The sequence below is a fragment of the Nestor notabilis genome, unplaced genomic scaffold (assembly GCF_000696875.1).
Source record: "Nestor notabilis isolate BGI_N333 unplaced genomic scaffold, ASM69687v1 scaffold22911, whole genome shotgun sequence".
Lineage (NCBI taxonomy): Eukaryota > Metazoa > Chordata > Aves > Psittaciformes > Psittacidae > Nestor > Nestor notabilis.
Window position 1 is genome coordinate 5,311 of NW_009916330.1, and position 14,997 is coordinate 20,307.

Sequence of the window (14,997 nt, forward strand, 5' to 3'; positions counted from 1 at the left end):
TATTCTATAAGAAAATAAATGTCAAAGCCTTCAATGACAAAGTCTAAATGTTTTTTTCTGCTTTCTCTCTCTCACAGACATTATCAGTTATGAAATGTTAATGTCCTTCCAAATCTGTATCCAGTACTGAGAGTTAAGGTTTATAAACTTGTTCTCCTCCTAGCAAAACAAATCATTAGTTTAATTAGTAAGAGAACTGTAATCAGCAGCCTTGCTTAACCCACTCATTTGTTGAATACTCATCCAACTTAAAAATTGCTGCAAATACCTTGGAGCCTGCACTACTTGGAAATGCTGCCTGTTACCATGAAGGGTCTTCGATGCATTATCTCAACCTGAAGGATGACACGATGTCCTAAAAAAAGTCATCTGGTGTCTCAGTATTTATCTGCTGCTCTGGACCTACTTTAATACTGACACAGGATAGTTAATGTTCCTAAATACAGTCTTGTTCTGGAGAAAGAATGGTGAGAATCTCTTAAACAACTAAATGCAAACAAAATTAAATAATAATAAAAAAGGCAACCCTTCTTCTAATTTCCGTGGAAATAACTCCAAGCACCCACCCATTTCCCTGCTCTGCACCTACCCCACCACCCCTGTCAGTTATTTGTCTTTGTCTATAAATGATGAAAATCCCATAATAGAGGACGTATTTGTTCAAATGTAAAGCATTATGTTTTGGAAAATAACAACATGGGCAAAGTTGCATGTTGTGATAAGGAGAAAATACTACAGTGCTTAGGGCATCTAACTGTAGCAGATTAGCTGACCTAGACCACAGAACACATGCTAGCCCTTCCCAGATTTAAGACTGGAAATGGCTGAAGTCTGACATTGTATGCTGCCTTGATGGAAGGAAACCACTGCAGCTATTCAGAATGCTGTGAAGTTCTGCTCACTATAGCAGGTAAAAAGGACTGGGTCAAGCAGTGCGGCTCCAAGTGTCAACAAGAACATGGTACTGAGTACTGACGTTCATTATCAAAGTTCAGAAAACCCTATTTTGTATCTGCAGGTTTGATTCAATAAAAAAATACAGGTTTTCTTCCACAGTTTATAAAGGCACTCTTGGGGAAGCCCGTTTTAGAAATCGAAGAGGAATCCTTGAATTAGCTGGAGCCATTCGATGTACTACAGGACGATCTCCTTTTGCTTACCTACGCTATGGATGCTACTGCGGTCTGGGAGGAAGAGGATGGCCCAAGGACAGAGTAGACTGGTAAGAGTAACTATTTACCTGAGTAATTAAGTGCTGAATGTATGCAGATGACAGCGTAAAAGGACTACAGTATGAATTAGGCCTACTTAACACCAGTGAGGGAACACATCTCATCAGACCACTAAGAAACTCTGAAGCATTAAAATTGTGTTACTGTAGATCTGCATGAGTCCTACTTGCCTTTAACTCAAACTCTCATTGCATTAATACTGGATTCACAGTACAACTGAGGTTCTTTGCTGTTGCTGCTTGGCCAAAAGCTGAAGAACTATAGTCTTCCTGGAGAAGCTTTAAAGCTCAAGCATTCAAGCTATCTATAAAGGAAAAATAATAAAAACCAGAAAAGCAATTGAAAAATCTTTTGATTCTACCACCACCCATCCCATTTTATTAGTATTCAAAATACATGGAAAATTATGCAAAATCCAACCTGCTGAAAAATACCATCCTAATAAAAGCAGTTATTTATTTTATTATTAAAAGTAGTTTATTTTATTACTAAAATAATTCTAAACCCAGACCTTTGTATTTAGCACTAAATCTCCAGGACATTGACTACCATCAGTTTCATTTATAATTGAATATTAGCTGTCAGGAAGATGATTTTCTGGTTACAGTAGTTTATCATTATAATGATACATTTCCCCACTGTATCTGACATTAAGTTCTGACTTATCAGATAGATAAATTGTAAATTAAAAGGAAAGCATCTGATGCTAACTTTTAGCGGAGAATATATAGAAAGTTCAAATCAGGTTTTTTATTTATTTTTTAAAATAATAGTTCTAGTTGGGATTAGATCTAAAACTTTTAGAATCTTAGCCTACATATTTCAAATTTCTGTATGTGCCATCTGTTATTTTAAAGACAACTTTGTAGAACGTAGTTGCTACTTTAAAGACTGGGAACACATACGAAAAGAAGGGACTATTACTTCTACTCATCTGTATCCCTAAAGATAATGATGGAGAATCTGCAGTTTGCTGATCTTTCACTGTAGGCCATTTTTTCATACTGTAGTCCCACAGCAGCAGTAAGCTGCTGCTTCACAACGCATGGTTAGCTATTTGTGGTCTGGGTTTTAACAGCTACAGAATGTTAAGAACAAGCCAGAAGTCAGTGTTCTTACTCTACTGCATTTGACCTGAATCAAGAATTGTATGTAGACACAAACATTCTTACGAAGTCTGACTTCTTAAAGTTTTTATATACATCATGGGCTGTTTACATTGAGAATTATGCCTGAAAACAAGTTAAGTGAAAACACAGAAATACTTAATCTGAAGTAAAAACAACACTAACGGTATTATTCCAGGCCTATCTACTGCATTTTATATTTTTGCCTGCCACTTACAAAAAACCCTTTGAAATGGGGACAATCATATATTGATTTCATAAGATAAAATATAAAATCCTTAAGCATCTATTTTTATTTAAAATGCTTAAAAGAGGACAAAGGTAATTCTAAAAATGGTTGTAAACACATGAAGATAGACTGTACACTAGGAAAAGGAGTCATATCTCCTGGGTTATTTACCTCAGTACTGCTACAAAGACTCACTAGATTTATTTTCTTATTTCTATGGATGAAATGGAAGTATTAAGCTACTTCACAAGCACATGCTTTTCCACTGTTATGTACCACAGGATCTTTAAATGGCAGTTCATGTGGAATTACCAAGTAATTATTTAATAAGCATAGGACAAAACAGTAATTCAAGAGAGAGCTCACAGCATTAACTCTTCTACTGCAGACACAAATTCCTCAGGCAATCTAAACACCACCTAAACATTATGTGCCTATGGTAGTATGATGGTTTTAGTTGAATGACTGAATGCAAAGAGCTTGCGGATACACGTTGGTGTTCTTCCACCAAGTCAAAGAAGAAAGAGTATAGTTAGTTTGCAGGAAGACCTTACAAACTATCTAATTTCAGGTCTTTACCTCCCCTACTTGGAATACTGGGATTGCAATGACTACACCAGAAGAGTAATTTTTTTCTAAGCTTTAAAATACGCCATTAATGCTTTTCTGTGACAGAAAGTCTATTGAACTAATTCATTGTCCCAATTGTAACAATTCTGGAACCATCATTTTGGGCATTTTTTCCAAATTCTTTCATGATACAGAGCAAACAGTTTTAGTTCTAACATGGCAATAAGCAGCACACGTGCCTATTCCTTACTGAACATTTCACCTTATTTCAGCTTTTCTGCCACCATCTAAGGACTTTCCGACACGACAACATTTATGATAATATGCTACAGCCCAACAAATCTCGTCCCCTTCCTGTAACTAACTGTTACAATAGCATTGATAACTAGCAGAAAAATACTTCATTCATTATCTGGCAGACTATTCTGGCTTTCCAACTTTTTCTTAGAAAGGGCTAGGAAAGAGATATACCCACATAAATGTTTATTGTGTTTAAAATGGAGAATGCTTCAAAGATTCCTTGTATTTTCATCTATGAGGAAGTTCAACTAGATCAATGTATATCAGACATTACCACTGATTACATGAAAAAGCAATAATTTTTCCAGGTGATCTATTAAACAATTACCCTGTTCTGCTTCCTGGGCAGGTAACTGTTTGTACATTCACATATGTTGACTGTTTTATAATTTCACAGCCTGTAGAAACATGCTGATGATAAACATCCAGATTATGTGCCCATAAATCATCACAGTCTGAATTAAGGCAAGCCCATTTCTGTCACTCTCAGGTGCTGCTTTAACCATGACTGCTGCTATGGCAAGGCAGAACAAGCAGGCTGTCACCCCAAGATAGAAAGTTACCACTGGGAATGTGAAGACAACACTGCTGTGTGCGGTGAGTGAACAGTTCTAGCTGGGGGGTTTGTGTCTTTTGGGGTATTTTTGGGGGGGTGGGGAGGAAGCAAAGCAGTAGTTTTGTCTTTTTTCACTTCTCCCAATTGTCTCATTGATTTCACAGAAAAAACATTTTTTTAATTAACTGTAAAATTCTTACTTTGCCTTCCTTTCTTTTGTGACTTTTTTTACTCTGTGCCTCCAGAAAGCACAACTATGCCAACCAACTTAATGCAGTTTCCTCTTCTAATCCCCACCTACTGACATACATAAGCAAACAAAATTCTTATTTACAAGCTTCTATTACCCCTGCATGAAGCACTACCAAAACCCCTCTTTTACACATGTTGAGGAACCCATGTTAGGCTACTTCCTGCAAGTCTCCAACTGGAGCACACAGCTACAAACAGGAAATTATGACTGTTTAAAAGGATCCTTTTTATATTTAGCAGATAATATTTCACACCATTTGTAAGTCTATGATGGACAAGTTTTTGGCATACTTACACTGATCAGTTGCACAGCCCTCTGCTAGTGGCTACAATTCATGAATGAATTCACAATTCTAACTTCCAATTTCAAACAGTGAGGTAGTAAAATATTTGATGGGTATATTTATTTATGGAAGTAACACATCTACAAGCCATAACATGTTAATTTGAAACTATTTATATAATTAGTGTACAAGTTGCAACAGATGGTTGACCACATCCTGATTTGCTCCGAAATATGAATGTAATATACTGGCCACGCTGTAAGTATGAAAGAAAAGGACAAAGAGATCTCAAGAAACAAACAAAAATGTGGTTAAAAGGAAAAAGCAGCATTTCTTCTACGTTAATTGTCCATAACTCCCAGAGTTCTAGCAAATATTTTCCAACACACTTCAGACTGGGCTTTTTAAAACCGTAACTTTGCACATGCCTGAAAAATTGCAGGTTTTTTTCTTGTTGTTTTTAGGTTTGGGGGGGGGTTGGATTTGTTTGGGGTTTTTTGTCAAATCAGGCGCTAGGTCAGTTACCTTACATGCTACTATTTGCAATGTAAATCAGCTTGAGAATTGGTTATTACCTGCTCCACAAAAATACAGCCCCTCACATAAACCTGTTTACAATGGGTCTGAGTTTCTGACTACCAGAGTTTAAAGGCAACACAGTAGGCTGTTCACAAAAAACACAAAAACCTCTCATTTCATAAGTCAATTTAGAATTTGCCTGACCTGAAATAAAATTAAAGGTTTTTGACAACATTTGCATTCCTCCTTTTCATTCAATCTTTACTCTGCCTGTCTACCTCATGCAGAATCTCTACTTGCCAATTTCCTCCTCTGCTGCAGAAGTACTACATGTCTTCTCTCTCAAACTACCTAATTAACTGTCAAGTTACAGTCCACCTGTATCTGACTGTAAAGCTTCTGCTCCTGTCCCATCTAGAAGCTGACAATATTTTAAAATACTGGCCAAGACAGTAGGGCATACCATGGAGAAGCAGTAACAAGAGAAGGAACAGTTTTTCTCAGTTAATGTTTGTTGGGGTTTTTTCATTCGATCATGTTGTTTATGCTACTTAGGCTATTGAGTAGTTCTCAGGGTAGCTCGCTGCAGCTTCAACATGCACACATTAAGAACATTTCCATTCCATAGCAGACTTTGAGTTCATTCACAAAACTGAAAATTTGTTCTGCTCCTAGATTAATCTGAGGCAGAGATTCAGCTATGCTTTCAAAATGTTAAATACTCAGACAAAATATAATCAAGGATTCTTCAGTTTATAGACAGTTGCAGAGAGAAAATGCACACATTTCTGGGTTGGCACAATAAAACCAAAATATATTGCTGTAGAAGAAAATGTTCATGCCAAGAAATCTGTTGAGTTACAATACTAGAATTTTAAAACAAATATGGCCAGACATGGATTTTATCATTCTTAAACACACTTTACCTAACTTATTACTGAATGCCTTAATAGAAAGAGTTGGGCGATTTTAAACAGGAAATATCTTTGCATCCCCTATTTCACATACATAATTCAAATGTGGCATTCTTTAGTAAATTGAAGTACACGTGAAATGGAAAATATCTTCCAAAACTTCCTTCTAAAAAGGAAGCAGATACCAGAGTTCCTTCATTAAAGAACATGAGAAGGGTATTTAAGTCTTTATCTGATTATTATTGTATTTTCACCTGCTAAGATAGTTCCAGTGATTATCAGTCACTAAACCAAACCATGGTTGTACATTTTATGTTGCTGAGATGCCCTAGCATCGAGCTCTGTCTGAAGAACATGAAAGAACTGTAAGACTTACTAAAGCTTGCTACAGTTCCTATTGCACTTGAAATATAAAAGTCATTTATATGGCAAATATGCAACATGAGGTAGCAATTCCTGGTATTTCATTTGCTATTTTTAATTACTTGAGATTAACTATAAACTTACTGTGTTTTCTTTCAGAATCACTAGAAGACAAATGTCAAAAAATGGCATGTGAATGTGACCGTGAAGCTGCCAAATGTTTTTCTAAAGCTCCCTATCATACAAAACACCTTTTATGGCCAGACTTTATGTGTGGTGAGATTCAGCCTTTGTGTAGGTATTAGATATATGACATCAGTCTTCATGAAATAAACTCTGTATGTATTTAAATCTGAATTACTTTTTTTTTTTGAGTCACAGAAGTGACAATAAATGATTTTCCCCTTTCTTGATCTTCCTTCTGCCACCTCAGCCTCTCCACCCTAGAATGGCCACGGTAAACATGTATACTCTAATTTACCTTCTACAATGCACAGACTAAAAGGAAGGTCATTGGTTCTGTGTAACCTCTTTTTGACTACACAGGAATTTGAGCTTGAGACACTGACTTAAAATTAATTCTATTTATATTCAGATTCACAGATTTTTCAGACTCATAATATCATTCACTGTAAACTCCACTGGCTGTAAAATAAAAATCAAACTTTTGTACTAACATTTACCTTACAGTTGGTTAACTTTGAACAGACTGTAAGAAAGGCATGAAGTGACAGTGTCAGCACAGGCCCCTCTCATCGATATTAAATAGTTATTATAAAGCCAAATTAAACTTTTGTGTCTCATTTACCTTAGTCCTACATGTATTAAAAATCCTAATAAAATTCTTTTTTGCTAGTATTTACTTTTTAAATACAGTTTTCTAAGTTCATTTCATATGGTTTAAGCTTCTTAGTTTACATGCACCTGTAGTTTCCTGTGGGCACAGTGAGAAGGGATAAGTTCTACAGTTTCATTAAAAACTTCAGAGCCAGATTTAAAAGTGCAAATATAAACCATCCGCAAGACAGATGAACGCAAAAAGTAGCAGCCACTGGGAGCAACTGCCTTCCCCATAAGCATTTCAACAGCATGACTCTGTGGTTCAGAAGTATATATACCTCATAAGGATGTATAGAGGTTTTAGCTAGGGTCACTTCGTAGTTTTTTGAAACCTCTTATGAACTCAGTAACATAAATTGATAAATAATACACTTTTTCATAACTGCTCATTTTAACAGTTCAAGAACCAGGAGTGTTTTATGTCTACTTTCAACCACCTCAACTCACTTACACATGCAGGGCTACACAAATTTGCACAAGTCATAGCTAATGACAAGTAATTTAATATAAATAAAACCAAAATACGTCTTTAGGAAGGATGAAGATTTCAGAAGAGATCTTTAATCTTTAAAAAAATTCATAGGCAAATTTAAAATTCATATTAATGTTACAAATGAGGCAAAAAACCCAAACACAACAAAATCAACCAACCAAAAAAATCAAATCAATGTAGAACGCAAGGGGACAAAGCTCTTAAAAAAAATAAAAATCTAACTTTTGCTTCAGTCAAAAAACGTACATTGACAAATAGCAATTATGATTACACAAAATAACTTTCCAGTCAATATTTGCTCACAGATCTAGATATGCACATTATACTGCAGTAAGATGTGTCAAGTCACTTTTCCAAATTAATTCCTTTTTAAGAGATAACCCTGAATTTAAGAATTAGCAACAGACTTCAAGAAGAGAGCATTAAAGAAACTACTGATGAAGTCTAACTGATCTGCATCACCACATTTTCCAGAGGACAAGAAAACTCAAGCAGTCTTCCTCTTCAACATCAGGAATTTTAGAATGCTCTACTGTGAGACTATATATTTGACAGTCACAACTTCACATAGAAAGCTGAAAACACTGAAGCACTTTCAGTATCAAGCCCATCCAGGAAGAGCTTTCCTTTGGCATATTGAAGTTGAGGAACACAGTGTAGCTCTTCAGAAAACTCTCATTTTAAGGCAAGATTGAAAATAACTGGAATGCTCAAGACAAAACAGATAAGTTTGAGTTGATCTAAAATAGGGTGACATGACTGTGTAAGTTTTACATGGCGAAATCAGGAATGTAATTATTTTTCCCCCCATAGAAAATTACTATTGGATAATAAAGCCCATCCTCTGATTTGGAATCAGCTGGTTTAAGAGTAACTTATCTTAAGGCTTTTTTTAAATATGTTTAAATTAACATAATCCACGACTTTCACTGCCACATATATGAAGATGAAAACCAAAGTTTATTTCAAGCCCATTTTTACAAGCTAAACAGCTCAAAAGTTCCAATACCAGTCACTGCACTTATGTCTCGGTACGCCTTACTTCTTTAACCACCTGATCAATGTTTGTAATTGGGTTAAAGTACAAGGCCCAGTAAAACAAACAATTGCAGACAAACTGAGGAATAAAAGGCCAAAAAATGGCAACAAAAAGACCCTGGCTTAATACTTTCCAGAAATGTCTCCACATTCTGTGAGGAATAGTCCTGTGAAAAAGGAAAGGGAGAGGCTTAGAGGAACTTTCCATTTTGTTTTTACCCATTCTAAGAAAAGCTTGTATGTGCTGCAGCCACAAATTATTTAGCCCTTACTCAGGTACCTAAACCCCACCATTTTGCATTCCAGAAAAAATTTTTTAAATTACAGTAAAACTAGATTTTATACACGGAAGCATTAAGTCAATTTATTCAGACCACAAAGCACAGCAAGTTAAAGTGGTTCATCCCACATTATTTCCATGTTTTCTTTCCTTCCTGTTCTCTTTTGAACATGTTCTGCCCCCTAGCTGTTGGTAGAGAAGGTGAAAACCCAGTATACACCAAAACAAGAATTTCTCCTACGCAAGTTCTAAAACCTGTAACAGCAGTTATGAAGTAACATGAACATGCTTGAATTAAAGCTAAAGCAGTAAGTGAAAACAGCAATTCTGATAACCTATCAGAAATAATACCAGTGTAAGTAAACTTAGTCATGATCCTGAGGACTCATCCTTTAATAACTATATTGTAAGCATTTAATGACAAAATTCATATATATTTAGTACTCAGCTGACAGCTAATACCAGTTACCATAAAAGGCAATTCTCAAGGTAAGAGTTTATATTTACCCAATGGTTAAGAACATGCTTATTACCATTATTCTAGTTGCTACATCTGATCACTGAAACCAGCTATAAGAAGCCCTTTCAAGTATCCAGAGAAATATAGTCAAGAGTGAGTACTAGTGTACGTGTGGATTCAGACTTGCATGTTCTTATTAACCTCAGAGTTATGGTTAGACATTGTAATTTCAGTGGGCAACTGTCAAATCGCAAGACTGTTATGTTCTACTTGTAAGGCCACATACTTCCTACCCTCTTAAACAAGCTCAGTTAAGACTTACTTCAATTCTCTTCTTGACCAGAGCCTCCAAAAGGAGAATAACTCCAGAACAGAGAGCAACATGGCATTTACAATTATAAATCTTGATGTCCAGTAGTGCACATCCAGCCAATCCCAAGCAAATTCAGCTATCAACTGGTATGGCAAAAATAAATACTTTACAATAAATTCTCTCCACTGTTTCCAAGAAGGATCTTGAAGGTCCTGTAAATGAAGATAAAAAGACTATTAATCAATTTCATATTAAACAGATACAATACTGACTTATTTCCACTACAGTTTTGTTGAAAAAATTTTTTTTTCATACATTGAAAGCAGTAATTTAAATGTATGAAATACTTTCTGGTAGGTAATACTATAACCCTATAATTTCCATTAGGTAAGAATAAACCACCACAGACAGCCAGACTTTTTTAACATTTGTTAAAATACAGGTATTTTGAGTAAGCAGCCTTTCTACAGCAATGTGAACTTAAAAAAAAATAAATCTGTTTCATAGATTTAAAGTCTTAAGACCCTTACATCAGTCTTATTAAAGGTAATGGTCACAACACTGGTGATCACATACAATAAAATCAAGGAAACATTTACCTTATTTTTTCTTTAAAGTTGTATTGTACAGAGATGAAATGATGCATAATTACATCATGTGTTTTTATGCTGCTATCTTAAAATGCTTGTAACTACAGCAAGTGGCATATTTAACGTTTTGAACACTTACTGTTAGTTTTGTGACAGTATCTTCATACATGTCTTCTTGTGTGGGGCAAATTGTGTGGATAAAAGGTAGGAAAGCTTCTGCATAATCAAACAAATACAGGTATAACATACTAAGTCTTGGAGAACTCTTCAGTGCATACAGAAGAAAAAGTGACTTTCCTGGATTTACTGCCTGAAAGATATCAAATTATTGTTTCAAACAATGAAAAGATAAGAAGAAAGAGACATGCCAGTTCTTAGATTTTTCTGACTACCATTTTTCAAAGGATCATTTTTCGAATACAACCGTTCAGTAAACTGAGCTGTTTTTACAAGCATAATTCTACTACCTTAACATTCCTCCTGGCTTTAACAGAATTCTCATTTAAAGATATTTTAAAAATACTTAATATACATGACAGGCTTTATATAAAATTTACCTTATATTCCCAAAGGTTCTGTGGTGGTTTAACACCTAAAGCTTTCACACGTTCCAGTTCCGCCATAATAGCTTTCCTGTGGTTATTGTTCTCTATACTGTACGGCTCTTTTGTGAAATCCTCCTCTGTCAGTGTCAGGAGGAGTCTACAAAAGCAGAAGAATTCAGAAGGTAAACAGTGCTCCTTCCCTAAAAAGATACAACTACAAACTAGCAATTACATACTGAAACAATAAGCAACTGATAGAAGGTATCACCTTTTGGATTACAGAACCATAGAATGGTCTGGGTTGGAAGGGACTTTAAAGATCATCATTACACTCCATATCAAGTGTTCTAAATCAACTGCGTCTCAGAGCCTGGGTTTTAGATATCCCTCAAGTTTTTTCTGGCCTGCTTTCAGCACGCAAAATTATCAGCTTGTTGGCTGGCTACTGAACACAATTCTTCAGGACTTCACATATCGAGTCTGGTCTCCTGAAATCAAACCCAGAGCTCTTCAGTGGAATGCAACTATGCATATAAAATACGCATATTTTCACAAGAAAGATAAGGTGGGAGGGGTGGATAATACATTAGAATTCTACTTTCAGTATCATTACAGTCTGCATTGTCTGCATTTAAAGTAGTTCATAGAAAACTTTCAGTTCCCTTGCTTAGTACCTATTACTAAAGTTTTCAACTACAAGTGTTAAAACCTGCCTGGAATTTTACTCTGATACATGAACAGAGTATTTCCACAATCTACAGAATGAAGTATGGTCATTTCACTGTGTACCATCCCTAACAAAAGCTCTCCAGTAGTCCAATCAAATAAATGATAAGTGTTCTTGACAATCAGGCCTCTCACCTTCCATTCACTTTCTCCAGTAAAAATCTTTCTTTATAATGCAAAGCCCATAGGCCCAACTGCTCTAGCCAAATTATCACTTCCTCAGCAGTCCATTTAGCAACAGGCTTATGGACAAGAAGATCTTCTTCAAATTCTCTGCTGCTCCAGTGATATCCAAGTAGAACTACCTATAGGTACATTAAAAAATAAATAAAGATATTATTTACCTACAAAGCAAATACACTAATGATACAAATAAACAAGCATTACGTGGCTTGACATGTAGAATCTCCCATTTGATGGACCCTAGACTATTCAGGTTATTCAGACAACCCTGAATGCTACCTCATTTACTCCATTCACCCGAAGTCTGTTCTGTGCTGACCATGTTTTGTATGTGCATGTAATTTAAGTATACCAGATTGCATGCTTAATGAAGTAAATATGGAAAACCAACCAGATGAAACTTACTGCTACACAAGTTAAAGCTGTCAGAACGCCTGAGAAAAACCCTCCTCCTTGAGGATTAATTCTTCCTGTGTTCCGAACTGTAGGCATCTGGTCATTCCCATATTTTTGGAAGGTTGCTAAACTGCGTGCTACATCACTGTTTTGTAGAATATCTTCTTTTCTTTGTTCAATGGCATCAGAAAATAGCTTTTCAATAACATCCCTAATAGGAAAAATATTTGTCATTGTACTACAACCATTGAGGCTTAACATTCAGAAAAGGAACAGATTTGGTGGGTTTTGTTTTCCAGCCTCTATTTAAGACTGTCACCTTTGAAAGCAAGAAAACATTAGTTATTAATACTTAGCAAACTTAAATCAACTACTTCCAAACAATATTTTTCTTAGCTTCTAAAGATAGGAGAAATTAAAATATAGCATTAAAAAAAAAATTCTTATTTCTTACATAAACTAGGATTGTGTGTGCTACTGGCAAGCTTTGAGTATAGTATTCAAAAAAGCTAAGTAAAAGACGACATAAAATCCTACCATCAATCCTACGATCTATTTACTAAAATATTTCTAACCCAAGAGAAAGTATTATTAACACAACAACTCATAGGTAATTCACGACAGCAAATTGGTATTTCTAGCTTTGTTCTGCAATCAGATTACATTCCTTCCCACAGATAATTCCTATTACAGAAATACATACACAATTATCAAAGATTACTCTAAATTAGAATTATTAGGAAACAACCAGCTGTATATAAAAGATGCAAATGTCTCAATACTAAATAAAGATCCCTTGTCCCCATCCCCAAAAAAATTCAGAAGGGGAAAATAAAAAAAACAAACCCAAAGCCCCAAACAAAGCCAACCAACCCACCCCTTGGTTCCATGCAGAAAAGTGTGCTTGAACGGATCAGTACAGGTGCATGACTACATTTGAAACCAGGATTTAAACATCCCTGTGACAGTCTGGATTACCAATAAACTATGAAAATGTGCAGCAAACTCAAGAAACCAGACAACTAGTTTCGGGGGTTTTAGAAATCCAAAAATGGCACAGTACACTCACCTGAAGAGGATGTTGACTTTGGGGAATCCTTCCCATTTTTCTCTGCATTCAGGACATTCATTCTTCTTGGATGACACCCACCACAAAGCTAGGCAATGTCTACAGAAACTGTGCCCACAGTTCAGGGTGGTGGGATTGACCATAATGTCGTAACAGCAGTGGCAAAGGAACTCACTCACTGATATCCGCCGACCAACCTCAGCAGCAGCATGCGTTTCAACCTCTGCCCTCTCCATTTCACCTTGCAAAGTCTCATCTTCTTCCATCTTCTTTTATGCCTTATGCAAACAAAAAGCTCTCTTAGATCTTCAAAGCAGGTACGGAACTACTTCTGCAAAGCAACAAGATAAACCTCCTTAAGAAAGATTAGACTTGTAAGCAGTATAATTTATTGTCATTCTTTTGTCGCTCTGATGGTTTTAAATAACTAACTTAGCTCTCCCCAAAATAAAACACGACCTTCTACCTTTTCAACAACATATTCATTGGAAACTACAATCAAAATCAGATTCTACATGTAAACAGCAGGGCTCAATCTCCCTATATTTCCTGTGTTACAGAACGCATCAAAGTGAAACAAAAAAAACTATGATTCAGATGACTTTTGACAGTATTTTCAAGCGAAGTTTTAGTAAAAGACACTAATCTAAATAAGGATCATTAAAAGAACACCATCAGAGAATACAAAAATAAAACACCAGTATATGTAATGATCTAAGTTACTTCATCACTATTCTTTCCAAGCACATGGAATAAAACATTACTAACAAAAGTCAATGCTGGGCAATGTTAAAAAAATATATTAAAAAATCGATCCACAAAGTCATACATTACAGCATTATAAGAGATTGACCTGCTTGCATCTCAGTGAAGGACTGAACTTCGTATCACTTCATCGGTAATTACTCTTTCCTAGTATTACACAAAACGTACAAGTTAGAAGAGTTTAAGATTGTCCCAATATTACCAAAACTATTAAACCTACTTGCCTGACGTTCCTATTATATTCTCTAAGATTGCTGAATCTAGTTTCCTAAGAAAAACTCTGATCCGGATCAGGTCATGGTATGCGAGACGCTATCAAAAACTACAATTTAGGTCACTCATTGGTCACAGTATGTTAGACGCTATTAAAAACTACAATTTTCTGCTCTGGCACTGTCAAACCAAAATGTTTACACTCTCCACCACGTGGCTCCTCGTTAGCACTAAGTTACCATCCTTCCACCCAGATCAAGCACAAAGAGATAAAGATACAAGCTGGTAATGAAAAAACATTAAATAATAAAAAAAGAAAAAAAAAACAACAAAAAAACACCAACCAAACAAACAAAAAAAACCCAACAAAAACCAAAACCAAAAACCACAAGCAGTACAGAATACAAACCGATAGTGCAACCAGGATCCCCAGACTGCTGACAGTCTTTCCCCAGCAAAGCAAAGATTGCTGGCTTTCTAAAAGACAAACCTGAAACATCAGTTACACAAACAGGAAAAAAAAACGTTTGGCACCCAAAACACTCTTCTAGTTTTCCTGGAAGAGAGAAACAACGGCATTTCTGTCGGTGAAAAAATTATTTTCACCAGTCTCTGCAGCAAATTAGATCAGAGTCAGAAGTAGAAGGCTCACAGGCCCCTGTCCTGCCTCCCCTTTCCAAACTCGGACCGTACCCTCCAAGGCACCGGTGTTTCGGGCCTGTACGGACGAGACGGTCTCT

General features: G+C 35.9%; 2 protein-coding genes across 2 annotated transcripts; one reads left to right on the forward strand and one right to left on the reverse strand.

Moving 5' to 3' along the window:
• Window positions 1–1,056: 1,056 nt before the first annotated feature.
• Window positions 1,057–6,651, forward strand: LOC104400275 (group 10 secretory phospholipase A2-like; the record flags this gene model as incomplete). The annotated part of the gene is made up of 3 exons (XM_010024534.1): window positions 1,057–1,222; window positions 3,949–4,055; window positions 6,506–6,651. Coding segments are annotated over 3 exons (419 nt in total), but the record flags the coding sequence as incomplete, so codon positions are not given.
• Window positions 6,652–8,603: 1,952 nt separating this feature from the next.
• BFAR (bifunctional apoptosis regulator) lies at window positions 8,604–13,610 on the reverse strand. Its single transcript, XM_010024533.1, has 7 exons — window positions 13,280–13,610; window positions 12,220–12,421; window positions 11,767–11,936; window positions 10,918–11,062; window positions 10,500–10,670; window positions 9,780–9,982; window positions 8,604–8,884 (listed from the first exon to the last, which is right to left on the reverse strand). The coding sequence occupies exons 1-7, from the start codon at window positions 13,543–13,545 to the stop codon at window positions 8,701–8,703; spliced, it is 1,341 nt and encodes a 446-aa protein (XP_010022835.1). The 5' UTR covers window positions 13,546–13,610; the 3' UTR covers window positions 8,604–8,700.
• Between the last annotated feature and the right edge of the window lie 1,387 nt (window positions 13,611–14,997).

Bases quoted from the DNA above. Each gene is read 5' to 3' on its own strand.
- BFAR (XM_010024533.1), bottom strand. From the start codon at position 13,545: ATGGAAGAAGATGAGACTTTGCAAGGTGAAATGGAGAGGGCAGAGGTT. The intron at 11,063-11,766 runs GTGAGAGGCCTG...CTGCTTTTGTAG, and splicing joins CTGGAGAAAGTGAATGGAAG to ACTCCTCCTGACACTGACAG. The intron at 9,983-10,499 runs GTAAGTGTTCAA...CTTCATTTACAG, and splicing joins ATACTGTCACAAAACTAACA to GACCTTCAAGATCCTTCTTG.